The sequence below is a fragment of the Ambystoma mexicanum genome, chromosome 2q (assembly GCF_040938575.1).
Source record: "Ambystoma mexicanum isolate Mex_15411 chromosome 2q, UKY_AmexF1_1, whole genome shotgun sequence".
Classification (NCBI taxonomy): domain Eukaryota; kingdom Metazoa; phylum Chordata; class Amphibia; order Caudata; family Ambystomatidae; genus Ambystoma; species Ambystoma mexicanum.
Genome location: NC_090924.1, coordinates 1,423,830,402 through 1,423,850,744, shown reverse-complemented (window position 1 = coordinate 1,423,850,744; position 20,343 = coordinate 1,423,830,402). Strand labels below are relative to the sequence as shown.

General features: G+C 46.7%; 1 protein-coding gene across 2 annotated transcripts in view; it reads left to right on the top strand.

The window, feature by feature from the left end:
- LOC138570211 (BTB/POZ domain-containing protein KCTD12-like) overlaps positions 1-20,343 on the top strand; it is a 905,191-nt gene that overhangs the window by 671,831 nt on the left and 213,017 nt on the right. For both annotated transcript variants that reach the window (XM_069648936.1, XM_069648935.1), the window contains exon 3: positions 8,243-8,311. In XM_069648936.1, coding sequence (XP_069505037.1) covers positions 8,243-8,311 — 69 coding nt within the window. The remainder of the gene's footprint in view (positions 1-8,242; positions 8,312-20,343) is intronic.

Sequence of the window (20,343 nt, the reverse complement as noted above, 5' to 3'; positions counted from 1 at the left end):
ATGATGATTACAGGTAACCAAGCCATACATTACATCCCCATCCCTCTACCTCATCTCAGTACTTGTGTATGAGGCAATGTGCCCCATACACAAGTACTGGGACGAGGAAGAGTAGGGCTAGGAGTAATGAAGATTACCAATAAGTAACCCAGGCATTACACACAAGCACACACCATTACCTCCATGCCCCTCTTTCTCGTCCCAGTAAGTCCCAGTTAAGTACCTATGAGGAAACTTGCCTCATAGGTATTGAGATTAGGAGTAATGAAGATTACAGGTTATTAATCAGAGCATTCACCATACACTTACACACACGCACAGAGTCACCCATACATTTACATGTGCATCCCTTCATCATACACTTACTGTTATGCTCACCTGGACCCCACAGGGGTGTCGATCGGACCCGGACAGCTGCGGTCTCCTTCAACGTGATGCGTAGTGCAGAGATGACTGTCTGGACTGGCCCGCCTAGTCTTGCAAGTGGAGACAGGGATTAACCACCTGTGGGTTTTAGGGATGGCCTCCCAACTGTTCTCGCTCTACCCCACGAATCACCTCTGATATCCCCTTAGTAACCTCACCTTATGTTCGTAAAAGATGTGCTCTCCATCCTGCGTGTCTTGCAGGGGCGCGTAGATACCAGTTACTTCACTGGTTTGAAGGCTTTGGGAGAGTTCCGGTAAGTATTGATCTGAAGTCCCTGGCGGGATTGGTAAGTATCAAGTTCAAAGAGTTCAATGTGCCCGATGTTCACTCTTGTTCCCCTTCCTTCCTTAAGTTGCAACTGAGTTTGTGAGAAAAAGGTCTCGTAGCTGCTGCTGGCGTTCAGGTAAGAGTCTGTGTTACCCAACGCTGTCCGGTAACTATTGCATGCGTTAACGTGTTGTTTCTCTCCCTCTTTACAGATGCGGCATATGAAAATGTCGAGAGTTATGGAATAATACCGCCGGTGGTAAATCAGGTAAGTCTATGGTGGTAAGAGGTTGTATTTGTTGATTCCCTTGGCTGACCTTGTTTTTTCTTGTGTCCCCTAGGTGCCGGATTACGGTGAAGAAATGATGGAGACAGTGCCGGATCGAAAGATGCTGTGAGAACTGGTGAGTATGGCACCGTGCTGGAGCTGGCGAAGCGACGCGTGCAGGACTGATGTACTTTCCAGGTCCGGAGATGAAATGGTTCTGGAATTAGGTGAGGAATTTGAAATAAGTTAGTTTTCTAACCTTGTCCTTTTCTTCTTCTTTATTCTAGGAGCTCCGGATTCGAGGCGGGCGTGGCAGAAGACTGGATGCTGGCTGCAGGCATACGGTCGTGGCAGAAGACTGGATGCTGGCTGCAGGCGCGGTGAGCGTCACGCTGCTGGGTGCAGAATAACGCGAAGCATGTGCTGCTGTTCGGGTGTGGTTTAAATAGCCTCCAAAGTAGTTCCAGGTAAGAAGATCCCTAGAGCCACGCCCGAGTAAAAAATAGTGCCTGTAACAAAATAGTCCCATCCAGGCCTCATGTAGGCTTGGACTCTTTTGCAGCATGGTCTGCATCAGGTAAGTAAAGTCTATGAGCCTGGCCCCTATGGCGCCAGGACTGATTTCTATGAAGAGCCTGGCGCCTAAAGCCAGACTCTACCCGGGGCTGCTGAGGTTTAAACAAATGTCTGGATGCCTGCTCCCGGAGCTGAGGGCCTTGGTCCTGATGCCCGGGGGTAGGCATCATGACACTTACACATACACAACCCAGGGAGCCACCCATACATCATGCATTTCGTATTTCATATTTATTTATTCGTCATTTATATAGACTCTTATGCCAAAGCGCTGTACAAAGCCAATTTAAAAACTACAGTGAGATTAAAATGCAATTATGATTGAAGTAAGAAAGTTTTCAAGGCAGCACAAAAAGTAGGAAAAGAGTGAATAGACCGTAGAGAAAGTGGGAGAGTATTCCAATAGAGAGGAGCCAGCAAAGTGAAAGAGCCAAACCATGAGGATGCACACGGGGGACTGGGTACAGTTAGAAGAAAATGAGACTGGGAGAGAAGATCACGAGAGGGAACATAGAAGGAAACAAGAGATGTAAGATAAACAAGAGCAAGACCATAGAGGGACCATGGAGGGAATTCAATACAATACAAAGAAAATTGAATTTCAGTTGAGAATGAAAAGATTGCCAACGAAGAGAGGTAGAAATAGAGTCATGAATAGATAAAGAATACAAGAGACAAATAGAGGAATAAAAACAGACTTAAGCGGAGGTAGGCGAGAAACAGGAAGACCAAAGAGAAGTACAGAACCGTAGAATAGACGTGAGAAATATAAAGAGGAGATCAAAAGCTTAGTGGTCCTAAAGGTTAGGAGAGGTCTAACTTTCCGAATGTAAAAAAAATGGAAACAACAGGAGCAGGATGTGATGTAAATGTGATAAGCAAAAGAGAGATTAGTGTCAAGATGAAGGCCGAGATTGCGTGCCGTAAAAGAGATAGGCAGATTGGAGGGAGAAAATGGGATGACGGGTGGAGGAATGTGAAGAGGGATCGTGTTAGCTGGGAAAAAGAGAACTAAAAGAAAGTGACCAGACACCCAAGTTTTGATAGCAGAGAGACAGGCTGACAGTTTTGTGTGAATAATAGATGTGAAGGTAGAAAAAGATAGAAATAGTTGGGTGTCATCAGCATAAAAATCATGAGACAACACAAACGAAGAGAAGAGATGATATTAGCCAATGGAGAAGTATAAAGAGGGAAGAGAAATGGGCCGAGAACGGGCCCTTGTGGAACACCGTGCGAACGAGGAAGAGGGCCAGAACAAGTATCAGCCCAAGATACCAAGAAGGTGGGATTAGACAAATAAGATTGAAACCATGCAGGTACAGAGGAGCGGATAGATCCAGAGATATGAGAATAGAGAAGTGTTTGACATAGTGGGCAGAGCACAAAGAGTCACAGAAAGAAAGAAGGGCTGCGTTTCAGTGGAGTGAAGAGGTTGAAAAATGGATTGAAAACGAAGTCAAATAGAATTAAGGGTGACAAAGGAAGAAAGCTGGAAGTAAACAAGATGTTCCAACAGGCTACAAAGGGAGGGAAGGAGAGAGATGGGACGAAAATTAGAAAGAATAGCTGTGTCCAGAGAGGGTTCTTTCAAAATAGGAAGGATAATGGCATGTTTAAACAAACGAGGGAAAGTAGAAGTAGTGGGAGAAATATTAAGAAGACTAGTAAGGTAGGAATTAAGAGAGGGGATAGATTTTAGGAATAAGAGTAGAAGGGACCGGGAGTAGCAGTAGGATGGGCCACAAGAAGAGCAATGAGGTATCAGAATTAGAAATTGGTGAGAAAGAGGAAAGAACCATAGTAGAGGAAGGTAAGGAAGCAGAGTGAGAGGAAGACTGAGAAATAAGAGAAATGGCTGAACAAAGGGGATCCACTTTAGAAGTGAAAAAGTTACAATAGTCAGAAGCAGTAAGCGCGACAAAAGAGAATAGTCAGGAGAAGGAGGAGTCAATAGACGAGAGAGAGATTGAAAGAAGCGTAGGGCATGGGATGATTGAGAGTGCGAAATATCTGAATACTAGAGACGTTTGGAAGACATAAGTGCTTTATCATATAGGGTATAAGATGAGAATGACTCACCATCGGACATAGTCCAGATTTATGCCAGCGACACTCCAGGTGACGTAGTGCCCTTCGCATAGAGCGAAGGTGAGGAGTAAGCCAAGGCTGTGAGGGTTTACAAGAGGGAAAGAATTTAGAGAGGATATAAAGCATCGAGAGAGGTAGAAAGAGAATGTGGAGAGAGCTGAGGTAGCTTCATCCATTGAAAGAGCTAGAAAAGCAGGATGAGACGGAAGAATGGCAATGCAAGAAGATACAAAAAGCGGGTATTAGAAGTATGAAGATCCCAATAGAAGGAAAAAGGGGTAGCAACAGAAGGAAAAGAGCAAGTATCAGAAACAGAGGGGAAATACAGAAAAGAAGCAAATGATGATTAGAAGAATAGACAGGATAGATAGAAACATCTGAGGTAGATATGGAAGAAGTAAAAATAAAATCCAGACAGGATCCAGAGATATGGGATGGAGGAGTAGAGAGATGTGGGATGTAAAAGTAGGGAGATGTGGGATGGAGGAGTAGGGAGATGTGGGATGGAGGAGTAGGGAGATGTGGAATGGAAGAGTAGAGAGATGTGGGATGGAGGAGTAGGGAGATGTGGAATGGAAGAGTAGGGAGATGTGGGATGGAGGAGTAGGGAGATGTGGGATGGAGGAGTAGGAAGATGTGGGATGGAGGAGTAGGGATATGTGGGATGGAGAAGTAGGGAGAGGACAAAGACTGTAAGAGTAATAGCTAGGAATGCAGTAGAAATATGGATAGAAGCGTGATGTAGATTACAGTCGCCCAAAAGTATAAAAGAGTAAGAGTTAGAGCAAGGGCACTCGCTCACTCATTCACACACATTACATTATGTATATATACACGTACATGCACGCACACACATTTACACAAAATAAATGTTCTTACCTTTCAATGCGTTGATCCAGGAGAAGGAACGAGACCTCCAGCTCCAGGAAGGAAGAACGCGTGTTTCCGTCATGGAGCTGTCATGGTGTGCGGGGGGGGGGGGGGGGTGGAGCCCAGTGACTTCAAAAATAAATAGTTTCTCTTGGAAGTCCTTCTGCCTTCATAAAGACATTATTTCCATTATTACCGTAACGGGAAAGTTTCTTTATAAAGGCAGAAGGACTTCAAAAAGAAGTGACATGGAGGTCTCCAATGTGGGAGCCTCCATGTCATGGAGTGGGGAGGCGCCTATCTGCCTTCAGAAAGAAATTATTTCGGTTACATTAACAGAAATAATTTCTTTATGACGCCAGAGTGACTTCAAAAAGAAACTATTTATGTTTTAATTCTGAGGGGCCCGCCACCAGGACGTATGATGGCGAGGCCCCCCACATGGCAGGGTTGCTGGAGCCTCTGCTATGCCACTGCCTTTGGGCCCCCTAGGTGCCCCTAGATGGGGGACCCTTGAAACAATATTTTTACTGATGGGGTGGCTCGGTATGACATTATTTGAATACCACCAGGTTATGGAAACATCTGTTATTTACAGTCCATCAATCATAAGGTATGGGTAGAGCTTAGAGGGGCTTCCATATTTTTCACATTTTTAAATGTTTCGGCTTGCACCCCAAGTCAGTAATTACACTCTAAGTATGGACCCCATGCTCTCTTTCCCGAGAGAGAGACAACAACACAATCGCACTTCCCTTATGGTGCCCAACAAGCCCAAAACATAGGTCTAGGGTTGCTAGCTGGAAGAGTTGAGAATTGTCTAGCATTTCAGTGCTGGACTGTCCATGTCAGTGACCGCGGGTGAAATTGCAGGATGTAAGTATTCTCCGCAAATGGTATCCTGTGGGTTCAACGCTGGAAACGACTTTGAAGTAATTTACTTCAAAGTGATTACTTCAAATAACTTTGAAATATAAATATATAGTTGTGGGTTAAGGGGAACAAAGGGAGCGGAGAGGGGTTTGGGGCAGAGGCAGTAGTGAAGAGGAAGGAGAGGCCTGGGGGGGACCCCCCACATTTTTAGAAAAAATCTAAGTAAAATTTCGAAGTAATCATTTCGAACTAAATAACGTTAAAGTAATTTTTTTCAGCAAATGAACATGGAACCCCACAAATATGCCAGAGGGAACGAGAGTAGCGAGTGAGGGTGCACCAACAAAAGAGGTTCTCAGAGGTTCTCTCCCTAAGAAACGTTTTTTGATATTGTGTTAAAATGGTGCATTTTACAGCACATTTTCTATATAAAAAAAAAACTAGATAAAAAGCCAAACAGTTTGCAATTGGTTTTTGTAGGGTAACTCCTACCCAAAAATGCAATAGCTGCATGTTACCAACAATGCACAGGGGCATTTCCCAATGCATTTTCATGATGCCTTTGCCTACAATGTATACCAGTATAAATACAGTTTCACACTGGCTGTGCCCATACACTTCCATGCTGGCAGCATCATTATATGCCAGAAACCCTAAGAACATACTGTTTTTATGTGCGTGGAGTCGAAGGAGCCCCCTCCCCGCACATTCAAACAGGGAGTTCCTGAGTCAGCATTCCCAATGTGCCATGCAAGTCTGAGGAAGCAAAGCGCTCCCAGCCTTGCATGGCTCATTGAGCAAGCACAGCTGGGGAACTGAACTGTCAAAGGGAAACCCGGTTTCCCTTTGACAGTTCAAATTAGCTCAAGGGCACTCCCTTGGATGCTTGTTGCAGCCGGGCGAGCACTCTTGGGCTTGCATGGCTCCTCCATAATGGGCGAGGGTTCTCGTTGGCTGGTATGCCCTCACCTGTTATGGACCATCTGGTCCTAGTGGCCAGGACCAGACTGATATGCACATTAATATTTCTCCACTCGTAAGACTTGGTGAGCTAAAATGTGGGTATCACCCTTCTGAATGGGAACCATTCCAAAGAACAGGTTATTTGTCTGCATGTATTCTTTTGGGGACTCCTATGTTATTGCAACTGTTTAAATGCTTGTGGGTTCCCCTAAGCCAGTAAGGATAATTTGGTGTGGAACCCTTGCTCCCTGTGCCTAGCAGGAGAGCACTGCAGCCACATTTGTACTGATGTCCAACATGGCAGAAACGTTTGTGTGATGTTGCTGATGGTTCTCTTGTTCAGAGGAGCATTGTCTCGACTAGGGGTGTTTACGTCGCCTGTTGGTGGAACCAGATTTATAAGCACATATATATTTCTCATAGGAATGGTACCGTGGGCTACTACATGTTTGTAGACACTCCTGCATGTTTGGATTAAAGTGCTATATACATTCAATAAAACACAAATGCAAAATTGTTGCAAACAATACATGAAGCTGTTGCTTTTTAAGAGCATTCCACAATAAAAGTTCACAACAAAAAAAAGATTCAGAAGGTGGAGCAGAAGCTTTAGAAGGTGGAGCCAAAGATTCAGGGGACCAAGATCTGGGAGGCGGAGTCAGAGTCAGTGTGGGGGAGGGTTGGAGATGAATGGAGGAAGGCAGGTGTACATGGAGTGCAATCAGCAATTATTAGCAAGCTAGCTGGGGCGTAGATGTTAGATGTACAGATGAAGTCATGATAAAGTGCCAAGGCAGGGTTGTGGGAGGTGGCGGCAGGTGAGTCTGGCCACAGATCAGATGCAACATCAGATGTCCAAAGGTTGGAGGAACCAGACATTTTGCGCGGAGGAGGGGGCAGATATTGAATAATTGGAGGGAAGGTGGCAGAGGATAGATTTAAAGAAACGGTTGGTGGGGTCAAGTACAGGATGTCAGCACAGTGGTTGGTCGGATATATAAGAATCAGAGATGTGCGTGTGAGTGTGCGCGTGTTTGTGGTGAGTACATGAGTAATACCCATTGATATCTTTAAGCTCCGAGATATCTGATATTATGCCCTAGCATAGCGTCTAGGAATTTCCGTTTGAAATTAAGATTGAATCAATTGCCTGTTTGGGTTAACCTTGGAGCTCGGTATAAGATACCCCGTCCGGCACGCACATGTCGGATCTGTAAGAGCAGTGTACAATTGGAAACGACTCAACGTTTGTTTACTGAATGTGTGGGGCTGGGCCCAGAAATAATGACCCCATTTGGTAGTCTCGTGCATAGTTATGAGAGTATCCAAACGGATGTATTTTGGACTTATTGCTTAAACACAGATAATGTTACAATGCATCTCGCCTTATTTAGGCTTTGGGTTATAGTAAGTAAATTGCTCCCAAAATACGCTAGCAATGAGTGAGTGCAATGAGCCATTTAATGTTGATGGGTAGAATGTCGAATATTCCTATTCTGATAATAGGAAAGGTGTTGTAACTGTCTAGACTGTGGACTAGCTGTCTACTATTATTTATTGTTTTAAATGTTTTAGTATCATGCATTTATACCCTGTGTTTTATACAAGATTTCAAGCGTGCTCATTTTGATATGTTAAACTAATAAGGCGAATGTTCAATTTTTAATTACAAGGATAAAGTTAATGATGAAATGTATATGTTGTTATTGATTGTGATTTGTTTATAGCTAATTGTATTTTGTAAAAGTGTTATAACTGATTACAAATAAATATAAATAAAACAAAATTAAGTATGGGAGTAGTGTAGGCCATAGGCACAGTTAGCTCAATATCACACACTGGCTCTGTATCATCGTCACACATGTACATCATCTATTCTAATCTATGCTCATTTTCCTACTTTAGGTGCATCCATAGGAGTGAAGTATTTAAAGGCAGAGGCACAGCCCTTCCACCTACCACAGGAAGAACCAGGTAACGTTCAAGTACAGAGGATCATTTTGATGTTGTGTACCAGGTGAGCCGGGCTCAGCTGATAATGAGGACGTTGTGTACCAGGTGGGCCGGGCTCAGAGGATAGTGTTGTTGTTGTGTACTAGGTCGGCCAGGCTCAGAGGATAATGTTGATATGTGTACTAGGTGGGTCGGGCTAAGATGATAATGTTGATGTTGTATACCAGGTGGGCCAGGCTCAGAGTATAGTGTTGATGTTGTGTACCAGGTGGGCCGGGCTCAGATGATAATGAGGACGTTGTGTACCAGGTGGGCCGGGCTCAGAGGATAGTGTTGTTGTTGTGTACTAGGTCGGCCAGGCTCAGAGGATAATGTTGATATGTGTACTAGGTGGGTCGGGCTAAGATGATAATGTTGATGTTGTATACCAGGTGGGCCAGGCTCAGAGTATAGTGTTGATGTTGTGTACCAGGTGGGCCGGGCTCAGATGATAATGTTGATGTTGTGTACCAGGTGAGCCGGGCTCAGAGGATAATGTTGATGTTGTGTACCAGGTGGGCCGGACTCAGAGGATAATGTTGATGTTGTGTACCAGGTGGGCCGGGCTCAGAGGATAATGTTGATATGTGTACCAGGTGGGCCGGGCTCAGCTGATAATGAGGATGTTGTGTACCAGGTGGGCCAGGCTCAGAGTATAGTGTTGATGTTGTGTACCAGGTGGGCCGGGCTCAGATGATAATGTTGATGTTGTGTACCAGGTGAGCCGGGCTCAGAGGATAATGTTGATGTTGTGTAACAGGTGAGCCGGGCTCAGAGGATAATGTTGATGTTGTGTACCAGGTGAGCCGGACTCAGAGGATAATGTTGATGTTGTGTACCAGGTGGGCTAGGCTCAGAGGCTAATGTTGATGTTTTGTACCAAGTTGGCCAGACTCAGAGGATAATGTTGATGTTGTGGACCAGGTGGGCTGGGCTCAGAGGATAATGTTGATGTTGTGTACCAGGTGAGCCGGGCTCAGAGGATAATGTTGATGTTGTGTACCAGGTGGGCCAGGCTCAGAGGATAATGTTGATGTTGTGTACCAGGTGGGCCAGACTCAGAGGATAATGTTGATGCTGTGAACCAGGTGGGCCAGGCTCAGAGGATAATGTTGATGTTGTGTACCAGGTGGGCCAGGCTCAGAGGATAATGTTGATGTTGTGTACCAGGTGGGCCGGACTCAGAGGATAATGTTGATGTTGTATACCAGGTGGGCTAGGCTCAGAGGCTAATGTTGATGTTTTGTAGCAAGTTGGCCAGACTCAGAGGATAATGTTGATGTTGTGGACCAGGTGCGCTGGGCTCAGAGGATAATGTTGATGTTGTGTACCAGGTGAGCCGGGCTCAGAGGATAATGTTGATGTTGTGTACCAGGTGGGCCAGGCTCAGAGGATAATGTTGATGTTGTGTACCAGGTGGGCAGGCTCAGAGGATAATTTTGATATTGTGTAACAGGTGGCCCATGCTCAGAATATAGTGTTGATGTTGTGTACCAGGTGGGTCGGGAAGATAGTGTTGATGTTGTGTATTAGGTGAGCGTGTTCTCATCAGAGGTCAGACTGTGAGATTGAATTAGGTGGTCAGAGTTCCGGATTACTTTACATCACTAAATGAAGGCGCTATGTCCTAGGACCTGAATGGAGTCTACATTAATTGACTGGTTCCTTTCTGGATCACCTGTGGACCAGAGGCTCGCACCTGACATGCTCTTCCAGGGGTGCATACACTCTTATAAAGAATCAGAGTGATTTCCAAGAGTCCTGTTCTACTGAACGGTTGCATGATATGCAACTGGCCCCGTCCCAGCCATACCAATCTCTTCTGTCTGCGCATCTGCCTGTTGTCCTCTGTAGTCGCCTGCGTTTCATCTCTTGCCATGCATGCTCTGAACTTGCACCAACTCTCGGTTAGGGTCATTCTGCATTAAGCGTCCTCTCCCAGGTCTACCGGCTATGTGTTCTCCTCAACAACAGGGCCTGTAGTGGCCATCGGATGGTACCCATTTTACCATGGCATGGGGAACCATTGTCGCCCCCTATGGATCTGGCCCCTAACTTTTGGTCTTGCGCCGCAGGCACTGACCATATTAGACTTTGGAATCTTCTCAGCTACGTTTAGTTTCTTGCGACTAATGTGCCAGGAGATGTCAGCTTGCCACTCTACGCCAGTGGCCAATGGCCCAACCAGATATACTCACACACGTTATGTGCCGCCTCGGCTTTATCTCTTTACGGCACTCTCTCTCAGACTTTATCTCCTCTCCCGAACATCTCATGTCTTCTTTCTCTAGGTCCACTCCATGTATCTACTCCTCTCATATCGTTCGGTCCACTCCACCCCCATCTCTTCCCTCCCTCGCTCCCTCCCATACTCCCCTCTCCTCTTTCCTGCTCTGCTCTGGCGTAAATGGTCTGGCTTGTTGCATGCATGTGATCACAGGACTTGTGGCACACAGAGTGCGGAGCTCGTTAAGCAGAATTTAGAGATTCAGCTGAATGTTGTTTTTTCCAGGCCATGTGTAAGGGTGACATAAGAATACATTGACCCAGTGCATCGGTTGCTCTCAGGATGGAAGTTTCTAGAGCGCTGAGGCATTTAGTATGACAAAATGACTACTGTTCTGCAGGAGTACAGGGATGGGTAGTCTCTAAAACGCCTCCTTAGCCCCACACTACTACTAAACCAGCAGTGATCCCAATCATAAAGGTGAAACAGGCTCAGCCTGACAGATAAACCCCACTCTCCTCTTTTGGTAGTGCGGGCCGAGGGCAGGCTGTACATTTCAGGAGCTGGCATAGATGACAAAGAACAATATGTCTGTGGTACGAAATTAAGAGAATGTCCATCTTTCTAACTAACAACGAACCCAAAGAATTAAAACACTAACGACTCACGCATGCAAAGGATATTGTATGGTATTGCACTTGCGCTTTTACGGACCAAAGTCCGACATAAAGTATTGGATTGATTCATTCCAAAGGAAACACAGAGGGTAGACTTTGAAAGTTAAGAGGCCCTCTGGGGCAAGACATGGGTACAGGCAATTGATTTGAGCTGTAAAATGTTGAAGACCAAGAGTGGTGTCTTGCAAGTCATTTGAGCCCTTTGTGGTGGTTCTGGGCCACAGGACCACTGTAAATACCTGGTTTGGAAGTCTTGGTTCATCAACAGCATCGGGCCAGGCTTCTTGGTGTTTTCTGCAATCAGCCCATGTTGTGATGGTGGAGTCCTGCTGTTCCAGTGGTGAATCAGTATCAAGCGATTTCAAGATGGGGCTCTCTGTGGATTGATTCAGCACCCGAGATGGGTAGAGTCGATGATTCCCAATAGCTGAAGTCAGTGGTCGAGTCGGATATAGACAATGCTTCCTCTGGGTTGAATCGGTGTTCTAGATGGGGCGTGTTGATGGCTTGCAGGTGTCGAACCGGCATTCGAAGCAGGTCACACTGAGGCTTCGGTTAGAATGAGTTGGCACTCGAGATGTGGCAAATCAGTGTTTCCACAGTGGCGAGCCAGCGGTAGAGTGGTGGCCGCGATGTGCTTCACTGGGGCGAGTCAGTGTTGAAACAGCTTGAAGTGGTTTGAAGTGCTTAGAGTGCAAAAAGCTGCGCATCAGGCCTCTAAGGCTCTGAGTGAGTTGAGGGGTGTCAAGCTACATCGAAAGTGTATAGAGGCAGTAAACAGGGTTCTGACCTGCTTTTGGGCTTCTAGGTTGCTGGGAGGCAGACTATAGGGTCTCCAGGGACAGGTTGAGTCACTCCATGACAAATATTTTGCCGATGCGGGGGTCCATCACCGTCAGTGCGCAGGATTCTGGATCCAGTGCTCAGACAGCACAGATGCTTTGGTTCTCAGCAGTTTCATGCTAAAGGTGCCATTGTGGTGGGCAGGGGAAAGAACTTTCCTCTTTCTTGCAGCCTTCTGCCTTCATCTCTATAGCAGAGGATTTTGGAATAGACTGTATCCCCAACAGAGTTCTTGGTGAATCCCTCTCGTCTTAAAGTCCGAAGATGAATAAACTTTGGGAAGGTTTTCTCCCTCTTATCCAGGCATGATTCTACTGTGGGATGGTCAACATAATGCCCGGTGTCACAGATGCAAACCAGGCTGATGTAACAAGTGTCCTTTGCCTTCTGATTCCGTACCAAGAGTGCCTCATCTGTAGGAAGTGGGGAATGGACAAGAAAGCTATGGAGCCCTAGTACCTCCAGTACTCAGGACCCTGGTGTGAGAGGGTAATTGCCATATTATGACTGTCTTTTAAGCCGTGGTTCCAAAAGAGCCCGTTTGGGGCGGTTTCCTGTTTCCTGGAAGAAACTGTCCAGAGAAGCTTTCTGGACAGCGCCTCCCATGGTTTTTGTGGGTACGCCCAGGCCAGTCAGCTCATAGACAGCAAGCCCTTTCATTAATGAGCCACCTCACCAAGATGACAAATTTTGACAACCAAATATTTTTGGCTTTATATGTATGTAATCTCACGGGCTACCATGTCATAACCGGACATGGCTTATATTTAGATATGAGTATGTAACCAGACTGCCAAAGTACAGCCAAAGTACACAATTATAAGAATCTGAACCAGTGGTGCAGATGATTAAAAATCCAGCTCAGCCAGTTGGAACTTTGGGTTCCTGCAGCTTTTCAGGAATTCACATGTGAACTTTGAACCTGCTTTGTTAGCAATGCTGGGCAGGTGCTGGGGATGTCAGGAGACGGTCACAGCAAAGGTGCACTATGCTTTTGGCCATTATGAAGAGGGCTCTGAATAGCATGCCTCCCTTTCAATTGTTTTGTCTCGGGAGGATAGCTCAGGGGCAATGTGGAAGCAAGACAATACAGAGCAACACAGGTTCGATCCCTGGGTCCATGCTTAGACACCTCTGGGTATTAAGCACGTTATAAATAACCAATTACAATAACAGAATTATTTGCATCATTTTTATTACTATCAAAGAAAATCAGGGATTCCACCCCTCCCCCCCTCCCCACATTACATTCTGTCCCAATCAGTGAGTCATTTCTCAAAACCTTTGAGAGCTGCTTTGGACAGGCCTCGTGCATACAGATGTTGCTTAATTCGCTCTGTTAAAGGGAGAAGCAGAGCTTTGTTGGAGTAGTCAGTTTCCCTAGGATTACTTTTACAGATAGCAGCCCCCTCTCTCTCTGCGGGATCCTGGGACTTCTGCAGTCTGCAGAAACACAATATAAATGCCGTATCATATCATATGAGTCCAGCCTCTCCGCAGGTTTAGTATTAGGCGGCGACTGGTTGTGCTCATGGCTGACGACCCTTTGCAAGGCTCCCCTTGCCTGGGCAGTGGGTGTGTTTAGCGGATAGGGAGCATGTTTTCCTGCTAGGGGGCGTTCTGTGTCTCAGGTGGTTCTTCCGCCTTTTGCAGAGCTAGTGCTGGCAGGTTGTTGTTCTCGCAGCTAATTGGGCGACTGGGAAACTAGAACAGGCAGCTGGCATGCTTAATCGAGCTGTGCAATCCTTTGCAAATCTCTTGATCTCCCAGTGTCTAAGATCCTCTGTCTGCCAGGACCGGAAGTGCTTGGATGGAACCTGCACGTCACTGCTAAGGCTTCCATAAACACATGGGCGTATGCCTTTGCTGCGATCACTCCACAATGTTGTAAATCATGTCTGGATTAGGGGGGTGTTGAGTAGCATCTTTAATATTCAGCTGAAAACAGAAGAGTTTGCCAATTATCCGGCCGACTATGAAGCCAAACTGTTTATTTATTCAGTAAATCTTGCTCAAAACTTTGAAAAACTCCATTTAAAAAAAAAGCATTACTTTAAAAATGTATTTCCATGGCTCATTCACTTCTTATTCTTATTTAAAGATCACAAGCCAGAAAAGAACAGATGATCAAAAAAGCAGGCGTCATAAGTACGGAAGCATATTACTGATGCACAGGCTTCCTGAATGCAAAGTGCTAGCTTGCAACAAACAAAATGTATAATGCTATTTATTTTCCATTGCACATTTCATACATTGCATAGTCTTGTGATTTGCCAGGTTGCTTAGATGGAAAGTGAGTTTGAAACCTTGCTTGCAGCTCACATAGAAATATGTGCATGGTTTCTTTCCACTCATGCGGTACACACCATATCACCCTACTAGTTTTAAAGCGGGGACTCCCTCCCCCATACGCCAAATGTGGGAGCTGACTCTCCCTGAGAGGCTGATAGGGTTGGAGCAGGGGTGATCACGTATGGGAAAGCCTGACATGCGTCTGAATATGCCCAAACTCTACACACACTCTAGAAGCACTAGCACTAGTGCGCAGGCGCGCTACATCTTATCGTATCATACAAGCTCTAAGAAGCCTGTTGGGTATTCACTCAGTTCCACCAAATCTCACTCCATGCCCTCTTACCCATCTCCTTCCCACCACACTGGAGAATGTAAGGCTCTATGACTTCTTTAGGCCTCCCTCTCTTGAGCCATGCACCCAGCAACACTGGCAGATACAGTGCCCTCTACCTCTCTGAGTCCACACCGGAAAGCACCCTCACCCCACACGCCCTTCCTGTTGGGGCAGTATTTGCTTCAATGCTATTTAGAAATCTCCCAATAAAATAGTTATCCCAAAAGGCCAATATGGGCTGGGAAATGGTGCCTGGATCTTGCACTGCTTGACATATAACTAACTCCTGCCCTATTGCCCTAGGAGAGGCAGCCCTTCTGTAGGGAAGTCTTCTGCTTTCCAGGCGTTCTTCCATCTGACCAATTTAGCGAACATTTAGCCAAGCAATTTAGACTATAGTTCTTTGACTATGTCCCACAGAAATGGAATCCTCGCAGCAATATCTCTATACTCCCTCTAGTAGACTGGCCCATAGAGGAAGTGGAGAGAATTCCCAAAATGAGGTTCCCCAGAGGCCTCATCATAGGCAGCAGCATGACCCTCATCCTGGCATGTGACTGACTACCACTGGTCTCCACTACCTGTTGTGAATTCTTCATGTTTTTATGTAGGCATTTCCCATAGGAGCAGACTACGCTCACCTCTTACTCACCCACCACTCCTTTCCTCCAAAACACAAACATATGCACCTTCGTCTTATGGTTTTCTTTGCTTATTCAAATCTTTTTTTATTGAAAATTGTACACAGCAGATATCATACATCTCAGCATAACAGGTAACCTTGAGAACAGTCTGACAAACATATCATGAGAAAAAGGTACAGCTTCCCATGACTGCTCCAAAAGCGGCCATGTATACTTGTAACCATGTGTAGTATGAAACCCCACAACCACAAGAAATAACCTAAACCCAAATCCACAACAAAGCCAAATGACCACTGTTCTCTCAAACCCCCTAGATGGCAGATCCATATCCAGCTATCCACCCCTCGCGATTCCCAGTGTGTCAGTAGCCCAAGGGCTCTGGGCCGTGGAGGGCAAGTATAGTCCTTCTTCATGCCCACAACAAACTCCAGAAAGCCACCCCATTTCACACGAAGCCGTTCAACCTATTACTTAGAGAGTAGCTCACCTTCTCGCATATAAGGAGCGTCCACATTCTCTTCATCCACTCGTCAGTGGAAGGAATCAGGGGGGTCTACAAGTTGCCGCGGTTGCCTTCCTTGCTACTACAAGCATCAGCCAGAGGAGCTCTACTGAACGACACCCCGCCTGGACCTCACACGTGTCCAACATATCCCTTGCTCCCTATTCTTAGAGAGGCACAGCTCCACCCTCCTGATGAGGTCCAACCAGACCGAAACACGTGTCTGGGATTGCTGTTGGTACTCTTGTTCAGAGGAGAATTGCATAGCATTCCGGTGCTGGACTGCCCCAGGGCAGGACAAAGACTGATATGTTTTGGATATTTCTCCTCTGTGAAAGATAGTGAGCTAAAGACTCTGTGTAAGGCTCTTGTAAGCAGGACTCATGTCTGGCAGAGGGACTCCCAAGACCCCACTTGTTATTTGCAACATATCCAGAAGACATAAAAGAAATTGTAAAGTTGGCTCATGGGGTCCGCAAAGGATAAAACACATTTTCACAGAGGATAGTAGTCCAAGGGGATCTGGTAAGCACTGTTAGCTTGAATTCTCGACAAGTTTGGAACAAGGAGAGAATTGCCATGTTGAATCTTTCCAAAGACTTGTTGAGGGTTATCAAGGATGCTTAGATGGCATTGGGAAGGATTTAAGTTTTGTCTTTATCCCTGTCACTCTCTGTAGAATAAGGGACAACTCCTTCCAGTAAGGCGGGAGCTTGGGGCAGCTCCACCAGATATGCAGGTATGTGACTGTCCCTACACATCCCCTCTAGCATATCCTCGTTGCCCCCTCCCCTGCGTGCCTCCCTGTGCGGGGTCATATACCACCTTGCCAGCAACTTGTAATTTTGCTCTGTGTATTGGATGCTAACTGTCCCTCTTGTTACCCTCTTTCAGATCCCGCCCATTGATCCTCTTCCAATTCTCTACGCAGGTCTTGGTGCCATGCCGCCATGTAGGAAGGGAAGCCCTCATTCAAGTTAGAGTTCAGACAACTATACAGCAGAGAAATAAGCCCCGCCTGAGCGAATGTCAACTTCTCAAAAGACGTTAGTTGCCTAAGCGCTGCTTCCCTTTTATTGCTCTACAGGACAGATTAGGCCTCATCATGAGCTGGCCAGTATCCCGGCGGTAATTGCACGGGGATACCGCCCAACACAATTAGCGTTACTGCAACTCGGCCCGTGCAATTTGCACCAGACCCGAGTTGCGGTGGTGCTTTTAGTCCCCACTTGTTATGCATCTATAGGACTCTATTGGGTTATTTCGGTGCTATTACCACCAGCAGTAATATCGCTGGTGGTAATAATGCCAAAAATGGGCAGAAAGCTGGAGATTTACCTACAGCACAGAGCTGAATCTCAGGATTTGGCAGAGCGAGAATGCAGCGGTAATAGCGTTACCGCTGCATTTTTGCCACTAGACCCAACCCCTTATGAGGCCTATTGCTTGAGCTGTAGGTACCTGAAACACTCCTCTTCCCATTGTCCAAATGTTGCCTTACAGGACTCAAACGATCTGATACAATTCCCCCTTGAATATATGAGAGATAAGTTCACACCCCCTGTCCTTCCGTGCTCAAAATTGAGTATTTATATGCTGGAGTAAACTCCCGGCTATAATGAAGAGTGGTTGCCAGTCCTGGGTAAGAGGTCAGCCCAAGCCTTTTTGCCATTCTGTCCCAGATCCAGAGCATAGTTCTTGTGGAAGGCAGTTCATACACACCCATGTGTCTCATAGCCTGCAAAATCCAAGGCATGTATCGGAGAGGCCTACCAATCACCTGCTCCTCCAGGTGATGCCACCCTTTCTGCACCTCCGGATCTACCCAATCCCTTAATGTCCTCACCTGTACAGCTTCATAGTACCTCCAAATATGGGGTATTGTCAGGCCTCCCCGTCTTCCGACCGATATAAGGTCGCCGCAGACACCCAAGCAGGGCGGTTCTGCCACGCAAAGGAGCTCACTTCCTGTTGAAGCTTCTCTATTGTCCTTCTCGGTACCTCTACTGGCAGCACCTGAAACAAGAATTACAACTTGGGGAGCACGGTCATTTTTATAGCTGATATCCTTCCCATCAAAGATAAGGCCTGCAAATTCCACTTCCTCAGGTCCACCCAAATAGCGAGCAACACAGCAGAGAAGTTAGCCTCATATAGCCCAGAGAAATGGTGCGTTAGCTGGACTCCCAGGTCACCAATGCTATGTGATGCCCAGTAAAAAGGAGAAATGCTCTCTTCAAGTACCCACAATTATGCAAATGAATCCTAAATCCTGACACTGAATGAAAATCCCAGTGAAGTTCCATTATGCACGGGAGGGAGGCCTGCGGTTCCGATATAGCCAAAAGTATATCATCCGCATGTAAGGTGATCTTTTTAGAGACACATTCATAGCAGATGCCCTGGATTTTAGGGTTGACCCTAACCATGGCTGCAAAGGGTTCCACCTATAGCGTGAAAAGTAGGGGACAAAGGGGACACCACTGTCTCGTTCCTCTGTAGAGCCTAAATCCACGAGACAGCTGCCCGTTCACTGACACCCGCCCATTTGGTTCCTTGTACAACGCGAATGCCCCACTCATGAAGTCCTTCCCAGCCCAAACCTGCCCATCACCGACCTCGAAAGGCGCATTCAGCACGGTCAAACGACTTTACTGAGTCTAAGGCTTATAGCATAGCCTGATACATTCTCCTATGCGCAATATCTATAACATTTTTAATCATCCGGGTGTTGTCGGCTTACTGCCTTCCTGCCACAAAACCAGATTGATCCACTCCCACCAAGTCTAGAAGAACCTGGTCTAGCCGCTCTGGGAGGATCCTTGCGTACAGTTTTCTGTCTAGCTATCGCCCAATCTCCATCACCCCTTTCCTGGGCAAACTCCTGGAAAAGCTGGCCATCTCCCAGCTTAATCTTCATACTGAATCTGTTGGTTGTCTTCATGACAATCAGTCAGGCTTCAGAGCAGCCAGAAGCACGGAAACTGCTCTCCTGAACATCCGTGAAGACATTCTCGCCAACCTTGATTCCAACACCCCCTGTGTCCTCATCTTACTTGATCTCTCTTCTGCCTTTGACATGGTCAACCATGCCATCTTGCTCAACCGTCTCTGTGATAACCTTGGTATCACCGATCAGGCCCTGGCTTGGCTGGCTTATTTCCTCTCCGATCGACCCTCTCAGGTCCAACTTGGGTCCTTCCTCTCCTCTATCTCTATCTCTACCTGTGGTGTTCCCCAGGGGTGTAACCTCTCTCTCTGAGCTGTTCAACCAATACCTGGCACTTCTTGCCCACCTCATTGCCGCTCTCTGTCCCAACTGTCAGTGCTATGCGGATGACACTCAGCTCATTTTCAGACTCCCTTCAGCCACCTCTTCTCCTTCTCTCATCTCTGACGGTCTGTGTGCTATCCAGAAGTGGTGTGCCACCAATGATCTCTACCTTAATGCCAGTAAGACTGACATCCTCCTCATCGGACCACCCACTCCCACCTTTCCTGTCACTTTCTGGCCGGCCTCTCTTGGCCTCTTCCTGCTCTCACCTGTGAGGCTACAAACCTCTGGGTCATCTTCGACTCAACACTCTCCTTCTATCCTCACATCTCTGACGTTTCTAAGAAGTCACACTACCAGCTGCACCTACTCAGAGGTATTCTTCCTTTCCTCTCCTTCCCCAAGAAGCTCACTGTCTCCAGAGCTCTGGTTCTCTCTAGGCTGGACTACTGCAACAGCCTCTGTCTAAATCTGCCTGCCTCTACTCTCCGCCCTCTTCAACTCATCCAAAACAGAACTGCGAGACTTGTTCTTGGCCTGAAGCCCAGGGATCGTATCTCTCCAGGACTGAAATCTCTGCACTGGCTCCCAGTGGTGGCGAGGATTAAGTTCAAAACCCTCTGCATTGTCCACAATGCCTTCTGGTGCCTGTGGCCTCAATACCTTCAACTCTCTCTTCCTAAATATCTTCCTTCTCGAGCTCAGAGTCAGTCGCTTCTCCAAGCAACGAGTTGGTGGTAGATCTCTTTCCTCGGCCGGGCCTCCCTTTGGAACAGCCTCCCTGCCTCTCTGAAAATTGAGGAAAACCATCTCCGGTTCCGGAAACACCTCAAGGCCTTCCTCTTTGCTTCTGCTTTCTCTCCTCCTCTCCCCTGTTGAACTCCTGGCTGAAACTGAAACTGAAACTGCACAGGTCACCTGGCTACCCTCTGTTCTCGGGCCCAGGTCCCCTCTCCGCCAGTTGCACACCTGCACTGCCCCTTGGCAACCCTTGCACTCTGGGGCTGTTTCTGTATCCCAACAGGCCCCTACTAGCACTCAACATCTGATGTCTGCACTTACCTTGCACCTGCCACCAGCTGGCCGCACCTTTATTGTTCTTATTTATAATTTTATTTATTTACTGTCTATCCCATGTACTGCACTTTTCCCGTCCCCGTCACCTGCACTTGCGCAATCTCAATGTAACCTGGCCTAGTAAGATCGTTGTGTCTGTCT